Genomic DNA, 15,877 nt, shown 5'->3' on the forward strand with positions numbered 1-15,877 from the left:
GAGATTTACTAAATTACTTTTCTATACTTCTCTTAAATAGATAAAGAATCATGAAAGAACTATGCATGGAGACTTAAAAATTTAAATAAGTTAAATACCTCGAAAAATAAAGGTTTATGTGGAAAGAATAAAATTGAAATTATTTACATAAAAAAACAGTAATAAAAATGCAATTCAATGAGATAATCTAATCATCAAGCATTAATAACTTATAGCTACATTTGCCTGTAATATCAAGAAAAGACAGTAATATCATTTGGTGTCACAATGAAAGCATTATAATAGACTGATGTACTTTATGAGGTTCCCATTAGACTAACATTATGGTAATGGAAAAAGTACGATGAAGATTAAACGAAAAAATAAAATAAAATGGGACTAGGTCAAACAAAACGAAAAATAGATTTGTTTTACATGTGAAAGATGGCCCTACTGTAATCATGAAAGTGCTATTTAAAGCCACAGTTCCAGAGTGAAGTGGGTGGTACCCTAGACTATTACAAGGGCCTTCCCTCTCTTTATAGACCATGTCAGTCAGCCAGTCAGCCTCCATCTCAAATGCCATTATCTGCTGCTACATTTTGGCTGTTTGGTATCCAGAAGTGCTTAGTGTACTACTTAGCTGGTAAAAGTAAAGAATGTGAGCAGTACCAATTAGTATACTGATAGTTTTTATATTTGGGTCTTCAATCATTTAAAAAGGGCAAAAGAGGACTCACAGACATGGACAACAGTGGGGTAATTGCAGAGGAGGGGGATATAAGGGACTAAATGGTAATGGGAAAAAATACAATAAAATTTTTAAAATAAAAATTAAAAAATAGTAAGGACTAAGTAGGAGCAGAACATTTATTTCAAGTCTGTTTCAACAAACACACCTCAGAAGTAAGAGTCAGAACAGTGATATAAGGCAAAATGATAGTCACACAAATATTTATTTCTACCACAAACTAATCTATAAACATTCCAGAAGGGACCAGTCTACTGATCACCACAAAGTAAACTGCACAGAGGAGACAGTATATTATAGCAATCACAGACACACAACTTGGGAATTAGATGCTGAGCACCTCTTTTTACCTCTTAATAGCTATGGTACTTTGGGCAAAATTATTTAACCTTCACAATCCTCAGTTTCATTATCTATAAAATGGGAGCATTACTTTATTTTCCATATCTTAAGATGTTCTTGGAAAAAAATATATAAATATTGCTAAAATGAGGATGACTCTGGCAACTGTTGTTAAAAGAAACTGGAGAGACAAGAGGCAGATAAATAATTTGCCTGAGCATATGTAAATTTATCTGATTATGCACCTCGGCTGAGGTGTTCACACTAGTCCCAATGTACTCACCTGAACTTGAACTCTAGTTCTTAAAGTATCTTCAAAAAGATTCCACTATGATACACAGCACTGAAACAAAAAATCACTGTGCCCATAGAACACTGTCACACGCAATAAAAATCTAGTAAAATTACTAATTCTCTCAGACTAGACCACACATAACATTTTTCAAGATATAAGTCAGAGAAGTTGGTATGACCAACTCAGGGAGCACAAGATCTAAATGTCAAACCTTCCAGCTGACTTTCAATTTTCAGATATATACTTTAAATAAAGACAAAATGTACAAGTTTAACCAAATAAAAACCAACAATGACGTTATTTTCTTTGATATGCTTATGTAATTCCAAAGACGCTAAAGAGATCTAGGAACAGGCTATAAAAGCAGCAGGTCAGTATGATGATGCCCAGAACTGTAACAGTCACGTGTGGTTCAGAAGAACATGAAGACATAAAAGGCTTAGTTTCAAGCATTGACTATGATGCTAAAGAAGCTAGAGAACAGATAAATGTTTATTATCACTCATTTGTAGAAAAAGAGAGCGAAAGACAAAGACAAGAGAGAGAGGTAGGTTTTCTCCCCTGAAAAAAATACATCTTTCAGTCAACAGCACTTTAAAGAATCAAATCCAGTAATGTCTGCCTTCAAGCTTTTTGGGCAGGATTACATGAGATCCTTAGGTAAAGAATTTACCACGGTGCACAGCACACACAGACAGCATTCAATGAACTGTTGTTGTTGTTCATGTTGTTATTATTATTGATCACACTTCAGGAAAAAACTAATTTAAATAATGAATGACATCAAAATATTTTTAATTTTATAAGCATTAGTCCAAACAATGGTTTAAACTATAGTAATAAGAATAATTTTGTGGATTTTTTAACTCCCCAATTAAAAAAACATTTTGCTTACATAATAATAATAGCAAACACTATTTTGGTTAAGTATTAAAGAAAACTTTACCTAAACCAGCTATTAATACTGTCTGTCATCCCCAATAGTGGTTTTGGTATGCTATTTCCTAGTTGCGTCAGTCATTAAGATTTTCTGTCATGCTAACAGGAATGATAAAAATAAAAGTTGTGCAAGACAACCAATTTCTATATTGTATATGTATCTACATACTTTATACAAAAAGTCACAGACTAGTAAAACAAAGGCCAACTTGGGTACACAGACATGTTTTCTGTGAAGCACACAGATTTGTTTTTTAATTTTAATTAAATTTTAATTAACTGGTGAGATTTAATATTCTTTGAAAATCCAGGTTTTTAGCTTCTCATGAAAAAGCAGAATCTGGTTAACACTGAGCATGCAACTCCACACGGTTAGAGCTGAGCAGCGGATGCCCCTGCCCTGCCGCACTCTCCCCAGGAGGCCATCATCTCAGCCCTGCCTGCCGCGGCCTTTTCTGTCACCTCCCGAATCTCCAACCCGTATAATGTATACACGTGACTTGCTTTTCTAACCTGGAGTTTCTGAAGAATTGGACAAGGGAGCAGACGCTTCAGCTAAGGCAGCTAACGTAGCTAATACTGATGTGGAGGAGTTTCCAAACTGAACAGCAGATACACCCGTTTCATCTGTGAGAAAAGGGAAAACAGATTTGAATTTTTAAAAAACTTAATCTGATATTCTGTTTTGCTATATTTGACTCTTAAGTGAAGCTTGGCAATATTAGTTTTGTGAAAAACAAGCTTGGATAGCATTAGGTTTTAAAAGATAATATTGCAGTATGTTTTGCAATATCACCTTTCTTTAGTTTTCTCACAAATTTTTCCTTTTTTGCCAATTATACCAAAGAAAACCAAGTAGCTGAAATATTCTAATCCTCATTCTTCAACTGTCCTTTCTTAAAAGGATGAGCATGTACTAAAGCTTAAAATCCCAACAGCTATCCTATATGCATCTCACTACCCAACAACTTGCACGCACTTTCTGAAGGTACCAGACCTGTTAGGTTGACCACCCCTCCAGGTCCGATGATGAACTGCGGCGTTGCAGCATGTATCGTCACAGTGTCAGGACTCTCTGGGTTTGTGTTGATTTGGTTCTGCATAGCAATCTGGGGGACAAACCACCACACTGTTTTCAGACTCACAACCAGAACATATACCACAGGCTTTCAACGTATAAAGGAACATTCTGTAATTTAAGAAGAATCATAAATACAAATGGGTATCTTTATTTGTGGTCTCCTGAGAGTAGAGTGGTAACCCAAACGTATGAATGTCTACCCTAAGTTCCATTATGTAAAGCAGCACAATCCCATGAGTGGAGAAATGGTCTGAAAGGCTCTTAGAGCACACAGCTGAAAGATTTGCTGCTGTTCTGTGACTACAAATTAAATTATTTAGATCAAATTCTTTCCTCTCCTATATTCAGCAATCTACAACACTACATATATAAGGCTTGCCCTTCCCAATTAATCGTTCTACCTCTTCAACCCTAACTCCCAAACTGTACTCTTGAGAATGAATGAGTTAGAAGAGTCCTGAGAAAATTAATTTTTCTTAATATCTTCAGATGGTCATAGAGAAAAGTTCTATTGGGAAGCATAACAAAGAAGATACGCAAGAAGAGGCAGTAAGTAAAGAAGATAATTTACATCAAAATGTTGTCTGGCTGAAGAAAAGAGAAGTAATGTTGGCTATTAGAAAAACTTGCCCCAGAGCCATAAATAAAAGCATGCTCACAAACAGATTTTTCTGAGGATGATGAAAAATATAAAAAACAAATCAGAATGATAAAGACTACATCATTCACTCAGGGGACATTATTATGGTTGCTAAAAAACATTTTTTCAGTAAAAGTATAACAGACTTTGACACACCATATGGTATCCAAAGCCCTATGGTATGAAACAAAAATAATTAATTGAATAAAATGTCTAGAAGGAGAATTCAGGAACTTAACACAGAAAGTAATCACTTTATCTAATCTTCTAATGTTACACGCAAACACTATAATCTTACAATCACAAAAATGAACAGTAATGAATAAAGAGAAAGTGAAAGAGAAAATGGCCTATTCAAAATAACTAAGTCTAAATGAAAGGCTACAAACTAAATAGTTCAAATCATCTACAAAACAGAGATCCTTTTGTTTATGTTCTTAAAGTAAAAGTGAAAGTTACCTGTAATATCTCTGCTAAATCTTCATTCCCATTGTCTATTGAAATATCAAATGCAGTTTTACAAAATTTACTTTGCGTGTGTACATCAGCACCATATTTGATTAAAAGCTCCACCACCTCTTGATGATTGTGTTCTGTGGCCCAATGCAGAGCGGTCATCTTTAACATGTCCTTCGCATTGACATCAGCACCATGCTATAAAAACATTTCAAAATAAGATATCTCAAAAATATGAAATATTAAAAATTCCTGAAATGAAAACACTAGACATTACACTTTTAAAAACTTGCTACTAACATGATGACCATTTTTGTGTGTGTTGAATAATCTACATGCTACAGGATCACCACACATCTGTCACTTAACCAGTATTCTATCATCACGACTTCCCTAAACACTTTCCTTCTAATTTCTTAGAAGTGCAGCAGTTACCTTCTCAATCACCCAGCTATGAGCATGAAGGGCTAGGACAGATTAAGAAGCGAAGGAAAACCATGAGCATTCCAAATCCTTTTTAATTTTAGTTCCTTGTTTACACAAAAATACCCTTTGCTTTCAAAACCAGGGCAATATAAAGAATGTAAAGGGAGCCACCTAGAGGTCCAATACGGTAGTCACTAGACACACATGGCTAAGCACTTGAAATATGGCTAGTCCAAACAGAGGTGTGCTGTGTGTGTAAAAACACACTGGAATTCAAAGACTTAACACCAAAACAAGGATGTAAAATATCTCATTAATAATTTTTACATTAACTTCATGTAGAACAATAATATTTTTGTATTACTGGGTTAAATAAAATATTATATTAAATTTACTTTTTACTGGGGTGGGCTGGGATGGGAGTAAAAGACGGAAAACTGTACTTGAACAACAATTAAAATAAATTAATTAAAAAATAAAATAAAATCACTTTTTACTTCTTTTAGGATTGCAAACAGAAAATGTACCTGCAAGTATGATTCGCATTTGTGGCTTACACTATATTTCTTTCGGAGAGGGTGATCTAGAGTGGAAATTGTCAACCTTTTTCATCTTATGGCTTAATTTAACTACCAAAATTCTGTTGCACACCAAAGAACATATATTTTTTGCCAATCTGACAATAAACAATATAATTTTGATAGATTTACAAAAAATAATAATTACCTACCCTTTCTGCTCCAAAGTGACTTTAAAAAAAAATCAGGTACCTATACTTGTATATAAGGATTTCTGGTACCAAGAACGACCAATCAGACACAATCTTATTATGTGACACGACCACTAAGATACAACTCTATTATATGACCTATATATTTACAGTTCAAGACAGGACATTCACAACAGGTGGCTACTGTTGTGTCACCTGTTGTCATTTTTAAATCTGACAATCTAAGGAAAAAGTGGTCAGTGCCCCTGACTAAATAGTCAAGTATTGCATGTTTTAAAAATTTCTTGTAGCATACCAGTTAAAAATCACTGATCTAGAAGCTGGATAGTCAAGTATTGCATGTTTTAAAAATTTCTTGTAGCATACCAGTTAAAAATCACTGATCTAGAAGCTGGAATAAAAAGGATTAAGAATATCTAAATCTACCATTCTCAGTTTCAGAATTTTCTCTTTCGCACTTAAATAATTAAAGAAAAATCCCCAATTGCATTATTTGTTTGTTAGTTAACTATCCAAGCCTAATAATCCTTTCTCATGAGCATTTTAACTGTGTTAAGTAAGACAAAACTATAGTCCCTCACCAATGCGGAGATCAAGGTCTAAGAAAATCTGCTGTTTGACCTAAATAAGAATATACCAAGAACTGTTTTTATTCCAGCAAAGAAAAACATTAAGGTAATTTCCATTTGATATACTTACACACAAAAAATTTAATAACATGAGGGAATAAAAGTAGAAGTTCAATAAAACTAGTTTCCTTTGACTCCTTATAAAACCATTAAGCCTTTGAAGGTTTACTTTCAAAAGCAAAGTACAAAAATAGAGAACACGTACCTTAAGCAAAACCTCTACTATGCTGGCATGGCCCTCAGAAGCCGCCATGTGCAGTGGCGTTCGGTCCACTTTGGTCCTGGCATCCCTACTTACGCCAGCTCGGAGCAGCACTTCTGTGGTGGAGTAATGCCCGTACTGTGCTGCCAGGTGGAGCGGAGAAGTGCCCAGCTACACCACAAGAAAAGAAATCCACATTCATAGTCACATTTGAGGCACTCCTATTACTTCTTTCTGTTTTATATTTTCTATTTATATAGCAAACAAATTAATTTGTTTACACAGTAACTCAAAACTCAAAGGAAATGATTTATGCTTTATGACATTCTCTTCATAGAGGCCTTCGAGAACTCCCACACACTTCTCAGTAAAGAGGAAAAGCCAGTAATTCATTTAACTCAAATTTGCTTTCTTTGTTATTTTTTAATCAGAAAAAATAGCCTAAACAAAATTAATTTCATCAGGAATTAGAGACAACTAGGGTTTGAGAAAATTTTCAAAGTATGTATTGGAATCTTTTCCTCATACCAACCAAAGAAAATTTCTTTTCACCTATGAAATTCATATCAAGTAAATGTAATAACGTACATTTTTATATTAACTTGTTTTGTAGGACTTAAAAGTAGGTTAATTAAATACATCAGTGATATTTTTAAAGCAGTTCACACAGTCATTTTTCATGAGAAAAATCTGATCTGAGGTGTGCTTGCCAAAGGCCAGTCAGGACAGAAACGAAGCGGAGCCTGGTTCTCTGCAAACTGGTTCCATGTGATCCTAGTGCCACACTAACACGAAATCCACAAAACACAGGGAAGCACTAATGTGAGTGAAGGAGAGCCTTAACAGAGGCAAACCTTTAATATGTGAAAATTAGAACTATATCACGTGCATCTAGAGACATAGAAAGTCTAATTACCAAGGCACTGCCGTCCCAAAGAACCAACACAGTTCATTAGAACATGTAGTTTGCTAAGACCTCTACTGTAATAATATCAAGTAAGGCTTTTGTTTAAGCACTTTCCATGGCAAGCACTATTCTAAGGCCTTTATACATGTTATCATCTAATCTCGTAACACAGGTACTATTATTATCCTCATTTGGCAGTAAAAGAACTTAAGTAAAAGAGGTTACCAATTTGCCTGAAGTCACACCACAAGTAAAAGAGTCATAATACAAAGTGAGGCATGTGCTCTCAACATATGGCGAAAACAGAAGTCATTCACTCTGGGAATAATTATTTTATTATCAATAAAAGCCTTGTATTTTTCAGGGAAGGTCTAAAAGATCAAAGAAGATTCTCTAACAGTCCTTTCTTTTCTCCATACATTGGAATATTTTTCTAATGTAACTGACCCTCTGTATACTCATAAATTCTAATCTTTAATTATTTCAATGGCCCATTTAGCAACCCTGGGTACTGCTCAATGTAATCATAGGGTTTACTTTGCATATTTTTCTTCTTGAGACCTTACCTTTTTGGTTAATAATACAAAGAAAAAATATATATATAACACACTGTCATGAAATATCATCATAATCCAAAAATAAAACACTGCCAACAATTCAAAAATCTTCCCATATGCCACTCCCCTTCCACAGCCCCAGAGGTAATTACTGTTTTGAATTTTGTTATAAACATTGCTTTACTTTGTTTTTTTTAATCACTTATATATCCCTAAATAATAACTTTGGTTTTGCCTATTTTGAACTTTGTTTAAACAGAATCATACTCCATGTATTTCTCTGACTTGCCTTCTTTTAACAGTATATTCATGAGATTTACTAACATTGGTGAATTTATGTGTGGTTCACTAATTTTCTCTGCTCTATAATAGTCTACTGAATGAATAGGCCATAATTAATTTAACCAATCTACTGATGAACATTTGGGTTATTTACATTTTTTGTTTATATGAATAATGCTGCTGCTAAAAACAGCCTCATACATGTCTCAAATACATGAACAAGAGTTTTTCTTGGGCCCTGGCTGGTGTAGCTCAGTGGATTGAGCGCAGGCCTGCAAACCACACGATCTCGGTTCAATTCCCAGGCAGGGCACATGCCTGGGTTGCAGGCCAGTTCCCGGTTCCTGGCGGGGGATGCACGAGAGGCAACCATACATTGTTATTTCTCTCCCTCTCTCCTTCCCTCCCCCTCTAAAAAATAAATAAATAAAATCTTTTTTAAAAAAGAGTTTTTCTTGGAAATGTTTTTAGAAGTTCAATATCCAAAGATGTGCACATGTTTGAATTTACTAGGTACTGCCAAACTGTCCCCCAAAATGTTTATATCAATTGACACATCCCTTCACCACTGCTTGGTACCGCTAGACTTTTTTTTTTACTGGCTAATCTGGTGGACATACAATGACATTTCATTTTTTTAGTTTGCATTTACCTGACTACACTTACTCAGCTAATGTAGCTGAGCATCTTCTCATGTGTATTGGTCATTTGAACTTTCTCTTCGGTAAAGTAGCATATCAAATCATTTTCCCATTCTTCTTTGTCTTGTCTTTTTATCACTGCCATGGGAATTCCTTACCTATTATCCTATTGTCTTGACGTACTACGTACGGTACCACTATGATGTATCTAGACAGGGATTTTTCATTGATCCTGTGGAGATCTGATGGGCTGCTTCAATCTATGAGCTGCCATCTCTCATCAGTCCTGGAAAAATCTTAGATATCATGTCTTAAAATTATTTCATCCCTATTCTCACTCTTATTATGGTTTAATGATTAGATACATGTTAGACTTCCTCACACTGGTCTTCATGACTCCTGACAGCTTTCTGTGCTGCATTCTGGATGGGTTCCCCACCCCCTCTATCTCTTTAGTTTATAAATTTTCTCTTCAGCTGTTTCCCATCAATTAAAATCTTATCTCAAGACCTTATCAGTCTGTTTCTGCTGTCAGTTGTTTCAGTGGGTTATTGTTCAAAATGCCTTGTTCCCTTTAGTTATTTTTGACTGTTCGTTTTCCTCAGAATTTCATTTGTGGATAGAAAGCCTGGATAGAGGGTAGGTTCCTCCAGAAAAAATATTCATTTGCTTCTACCAGCAACCTAGGGTAATCTCTAGTCTAAAGATCACTTTAAATTCATTTTTCAGTTTATGGTTTCACAGAATGCACAAGTATTTATGAGTTTGGGACACAAATATGTGTAAGGAATGGCTTGTGACTTCAATTTTTTTCCCTTCTTCATTTAGTTCCTTGGTTCAAGTCAGTTTGTTTTCCTTGCAATAACTAACAACAAGGGCGGGAGCAGAAGCAGGTGGGAGGCAGGGTATTTCTGGCTTATCCTTGCAGTGAAGGTGCTTCTCTTTGGGATTCCAGAAGTATAGGGGAGACTTCGCTCTATGAGCAGCCTCAGTTCTTTGCCTTCAGTAAGTCATGCCAGTGAAGTGGAAAATCCTACAAATGTTCTTAGGGTAAAATTTCTTTGGGTTCTGGCTTCCATTTAGCATTTCAGGTTCAGACTCTCTATTTTCTAACTCACTGTTAGAAAATGCACTCACTGAGTGCATTTAAGATTTTTAAAATATTTAATTTAAAAATCTATCTTTAAAGACAGATGTTAAAATACTTATGGATACAATTAAAGGATTCCTAGAATTTGCTTTAAAATAATATATACAAAATAAAGTAGATGGGTCATAGAAAAAACAACATTGATTATGATTTGATAATTTCTGAAGTTGAGTAAAGAGTATACGGGGGTTGATATATATTTGAAATTTTCCATAATAAAAATCTTTTTGTTTTGGTTTTATAAAAGTAAAAAAAAAAAAACAGGACAAGTAAGCCAAAACCAACAAAATTAAAAATCTGGAATTCTTAGCTTTTACCACTGGAAGGGTTAATCCAGATTCCTAGCCCCTAGAATTCTTAAAATCATTCCTTTTGATTTAAAACCAGAATAAAATACAGTTACGGCTTTTGTCGTCCTCACAATGGCCTTCTCTAGTCACAAAGAACTTCCATTCCTTTCTTCCTCTTTCAGCATGTTTGCAACAGTTTCACAAGTGTCAACTGAAATGCAAACATTTTTTTCCTTTTTAAAAGCAATTATAACATTAACTCAAATCTTTATCTGTTATTTTCTGAATTATAAATTGTAATTTATAAGACCTTTTACAAGATGGGCTATTTACAAGACCTTTAAATTGAATCACAAGCAGCTACATTTTACAGTCATCCGCCATTACTGAACTCCATAGTTTAAAAGAAAAATGCTTTGTGAGTAAAATATTTGGGTAAGGTTACCAAGTATCAAAAAATGATACAAACTATTCCCTTTAAAGAACAGCTATAATTCTAAAGTTGCAAACATATCTGCAAAAACATTTTTTTTACCACTTACAAATTCTTATCTGAAAAAGACTCAAAACTGAGAAGAAGAAAAAAAACAACATTGTAATCATCACTCTTTACCCAGTCTGTAGTAAAAGGAGCTCCATTTGCCATCAAAATACGAACTTCATCATCTTGACCTGCTCGTGCCGCTTCTAAAAGCTTCTTTCCCAAATCTACCAGGGACATCTAAACAAAACATAGATGAAAGTAAAATCTCCAAAATTACAAAAATGTTTGAACCTACTGAGCCAATGCAAGATTCCGCTTCTGATATCTATCCTAAAATAAAAATAAAAATATATAGAAACAGATCAATAAATTATATCTGTAAATAAGCACATATATATCTATGTATGAGGGGGAACCCCAAAAACTGATATTTATAAAATATTGTGTATTTATTTTTACATGTTTAAACTTCAGTCACCTTCAAAGTACTCTAAACTTGATGCAATACACCTATTGAGACATTTTTTCCACTGCTCAAAACAGTTTTTGAGTTCATTGATTTTGCTGCCTTTGGGTGCTTCTGCTGTACTTGTTTCAACTCTTCCACACTGGCAAAACGTTTCCCTTTGAGAACTTTTTCCTCAAGCAAAACAAAAAAGGGTCACTCGAGTAAGAGCAAGATGAGGTAAATAGGGCAGGGGGATAATGCCGCTTTTTTGATCAAAAACTGCTGAACACTCATCTCAGTGTGGGCAGGTGCACTAGTGAATTACCCATCATGAAATGGGAAAATGTGTTGAAACAGTCTTCAAAAAAATTTCACTGAAGCTGAATGCAGCCTCTCACGACACCACCAGCTGGTACATTGATACAGATGGTTTACTAGAACACTCACCTAGTGGGGGACCCTGTACTACAAGGGACCCACCCTCCAGAAGATCATTCTGAGTTTTTTGGACACCCCTCCCCCATATATATATATATNACCCCTCCCCCAAATATATATATATATATATATATATATATATATATATATATATATAATCATTTTTAGAATGTGAACAATCTAAAGATAGGAAAATGGTTAAATTGTGAAATTTGGTAGAATAAGATGTAGTAATTTAAGATAACTGCTTTGAAGTTACATAACAACATTAATAAGTCATGCCACAGCAAGTGAAAAGATACAAAACTAATTTTTTGAATGTCAAAATATACACTAACTAGTGGTATGGCTATGGGAAAGTCTGCCTTCAGTTTACAAAGTTTTTGCAATGTTACTATCTTACCTTCCTCATCTAAAAGGTGGATTTTTAAGAGACAAATTATATTGTATGACTGTTAAATAATGAAATGTTGACATTAATGCAAATTATACACTACTGACTTACTAAAAAGGAAGAGTGGAAAAATAAAGTAAATGCAGGGTATCGAGGTCTTAAAATAGCAAACTTATTGATTGCTTATAAGAACTGCAATAAAACAGTGATGAATTTGAACAAATCAATTTCTCCCATAATTCTGCAATTATCTTAATTATTCAAAACATACATTAAAGTACCTAGGATACTTAACTTACTGTAGTTTTAAAATTCCATGAGCCATACAGCTGTGTAGTAGATTAAAGTAGCTGAACACTTTTAAATCGGCGGGTCTCAATGGTAGAGGGCACTCTGTATTCTGGGGATTGATGCAGGAAGGAGTGGGGTGAAGGTTCTACCAGTGTTTAGTGGGCAAGGGACAGGGACACTAGAGGTCCAGCAATCCAAGGAATAATCCCCTATGGCAAAGAACTACCACATGTCCTGTATGAATTTCAAACATTACACTGAATATACATACCTAAGGCTAGACGTTAATATGTAAACAAAACATACTTTCCACAGTTATTAATGTATTCCAAATTTTCCAAAATATAACCATACTATAAATCTAATTGTTTTGTTCAGAACTTTACCAAGAGTTGTTCACCAGTTCGAAAAATCATGTCAGCAATCTCAATGCCACCTGGGTATGTGAATCAGCGATATAAAAAAACAACATTGTATTGTCATGCTTTCACAGCTACCACATTCACACTGATTCTGTGCATAGGTGGCAACCATTTGACTATCCCTTGTGACATCTAGTGCAGTCCACTGAATATTTACATGCTTAGATACACATTTATTGTAAGATGCTTTCCTTCTATTTCTCCTGTACATTAAAATTAAGATATAATAATTTTTGAAATTATGCTGATAGGTATTATTAACTATGATTTTCACTTCCAGTTAGCAAAATGTGCAACATAAAATATTTATTATAAAAAACTGTAATGGATCTAATTATTTAGAAATAAAATTTAGAAATGAAAATTATTTAAAAATAAAAAACACTTGAGAGCAAGTAAGATCATAATCAAAGGTACTCTAGCCCTGGCTGGTGTAGCTCAGTGGATTGAGCGCGGGCCTGTGAACCACACGATAGAGATTCGATTCCCAGTCAGGGCACATGCCTGGGTTGCAGGCCAGTTCCCAGCAGGGGATGCACGAGAGGCAACCATATATTGATATTTCTCTCCCTCTCTCCTTCCCTTCCCCTCTAAAGATAAATAAATAAAATCTTTTTTAAAAAGGTGCTCTAGTGCTCTAATTTTCTTATCAAGATAATTAGTAAATTTTAAAATAATACTGAAGTGTAGCAACTTCACTTCTTTTCTCACCTCAGGGGAACCACACACATCACAGAAGAAAAGCTGTTACCCTTAGAACTCAACTGTATTAAGACAACAAAACTGACCAAGGGGACAATCCCTCCAGAAAAAGCCCTCAATTTACTTGGTTTACTGTTTATACATTAAATCCTCATGGATAGAGTAGTATTAGATTTAAGCAAAATATATAAAGACTTGACAATAAACATTTTGGTACATCAAATAATCAAATAAAGATCATAATCCAATTCAGTGTATTTTAATGAAAGTTTAAAACACTTACTGAAAATATACCATGTATAATGGCATTGAGTGTTATGCAGTTTTTTTTCCTTTCATCTTGAGAAACCAACTGAAAAACCCGCTGTAATAAATTCCATTTTTAATTCCTTTACTACTTCTAAAGAAACATATCAGGTTCTGATACAAAGCATTCTTTTTTAACTCCAATTAAAATGTATTTTTAAAAAATGTATTTTAATAAGATCTACTGGGGAACTTCAAAATGTCTACAAAAAAAATATCTGCGTTTACTTAAAATTACATGCTGAGAGGGCCATCTAGTGGTAACAGGAATTACAAATAATTAAATTTTTAAAGCTTAAAGCCTATTTTGCTTTTAATTTCTATAATTCATAGCTCACAGATCTGTTGTGAACTTATACCATCTCCCGAATATGAAAACTCTCTATAAAATTATAAAGCACTAACTAGTTACATTTGAATTGTCATTAGCACTATTAAAAATGAATATGAATGAAAACAGAAAATATAACCCAATTACAAAATCCTTAATAATAAACCTTATCTCATTAAAACTTTTGAATAAAATATCACTCCTAGAGAACAATTATAAACCCAATGAAATTCTTCTAAAATTTATCAAGCAAGTTAGCACTACGAGAGGGACGCCCCCCCAAAAAAAACAAGCCCAGAATTTACTTATTAAAAATTGTGTATTGACTCTTACACTTTTAAACTTCATCTTCAAAGTATTTCCCCTTTGATACAAACACCTGTTGAGATGTTTTTCACACTGGTCAAAACAGTCTTTGAACTCATCAATTTTGATGCCTTTGAGTACTTCTGCCATTTGTTTCACCTCTTCTACAAGGGCAAAATGTCTTCCTTTGGAGACTTTTTTCATCTCAGGGAACAAAAAAAAAATGTCCTTTGGCAAGAGGGGAGAGATCTGGTGAACAGGGAGGGTGGGGCACATGGGTCATGCTGTTTTTGATCAAAAACTGCTGAACACCCAGTATGGTATGTGCAGGTGCCCTCATAAATCACCCATCATGAAATGGGAAAACAGGATGAAACAGTCCTAAAAAAAAATCAATAAAATTGTTGAAGCCTCTCACAACACCACCAGCTGGCACACTGATACAGATGGGTTCCTAGAACACTCACCTAGTGGGGGAAGCCTGTACTACAAAAGGCTCACCATCCACGAGATAACTCTGTTTTCTGGGTGATGCCCCCTCATACGTATGAACCAAAATCCTTTAAGATATTCATAATCTTTTACCTAATAACTTCATTCATATAATCTATCACAAGGAAACTATGGAACACAAATATTATAAAAGTAATGTTGTCCTGCGAACCAGAGGAGCGCGGTTCGATTCCCAGTCAGGGCACATGCCTGGGTTGCAGGCCGGTTCCCTGCAGGCCAACTCCCAGCAGGGGACACACGAAAGGCAACCATACATTGATGTTTCTCTCGCTCTCTCCTTCCCCTCTAAAGATAAATAAATAAATAAATAAAATCTTTTTTAAAAAAAAGTAATGTTGTAAGATCAGGAAGAATTGCAGTGCCCTAGTGCAAACAATAAAAAACATCATATTGGAATATTGTAGTGTTTTAAAAATATATTTCTTACTTTTTATTATAAAAAACATTGAGCAAATACAAGACAGTCACAACAGTATAATAAACTGCCATAGAACCACTACCTAGCTTCAATATTATCAATTTATGGGCAACCCATTACTCATGTACACATTCTATTTTGAAGCAGATATCGAACATATTTTACCTGTCTGTAATTTCAGTATTTATCTCTAGAAAATAAAGATACCAAACTGAATTCAAAGGTTTCAAAATAGAACTGAGCTGTCCAAAACCGTAGCCACTAGTCATAAGAAGCTACCGATTATTGAAATGTAGCTAGTCCAAAATGAGGTATAAGCATAATGCATCAGATTTTAATAACTTAGTACCAAAAGGAATGTAAAATAGCTCATTAATAGCTTTTATATTGATTACATGTTGAAATGATAATATTTTGGATATATGAGGTTAAATAAAACACATTATACAAATTAATTTTGCCTATTTCTTTCACACTTTTTAAAAATGTAGCCACTAGAAAACTTTAAGGTGAATATATGGCTTGCA

The 15,877-nt window shown here is 34.3% G+C and overlaps 1 protein-coding gene across 4 annotated transcripts in view; it reads right to left on the reverse strand.

Moving 5' to 3' along the window:
- Positions 1 to 15,877, reverse strand: part of GABPB1 (GA binding protein transcription factor subunit beta 1) — a 61,150-nt gene that overhangs the window by 18,566 nt on the left and 26,707 nt on the right. For all 4 annotated transcript variants that reach the window (XM_037054616.1, XM_037054615.1, XM_037054617.1 and 1 more), the window contains exons 2-6: positions 10,911 to 11,018; positions 6,474 to 6,641; positions 4,487 to 4,681; positions 3,304 to 3,415; positions 2,820 to 2,933 (exon numbers count right to left, since the gene is read on the reverse strand). In XM_037054616.1, coding sequence (XP_036910511.1) covers positions 2,820 to 2,933; positions 3,304 to 3,415; positions 4,487 to 4,681; positions 6,474 to 6,641; positions 10,911 to 11,018 — 697 coding nt within the window. The remainder of the gene's footprint in view (positions 1 to 2,819; positions 2,934 to 3,303; positions 3,416 to 4,486; positions 4,682 to 6,473; positions 6,642 to 10,910; positions 11,019 to 15,877) is intronic.

Source organism: Sturnira hondurensis, unplaced genomic scaffold, assembly GCF_014824575.4.
Source record: "Sturnira hondurensis isolate 20B ecotype Veracruz unplaced genomic scaffold, ASM1482457v3 Scaffold0008196, whole genome shotgun sequence".
In the NCBI taxonomy this organism is placed as follows: Eukaryota; Metazoa; Chordata; class Mammalia; order Chiroptera; family Phyllostomidae; genus Sturnira; species Sturnira hondurensis.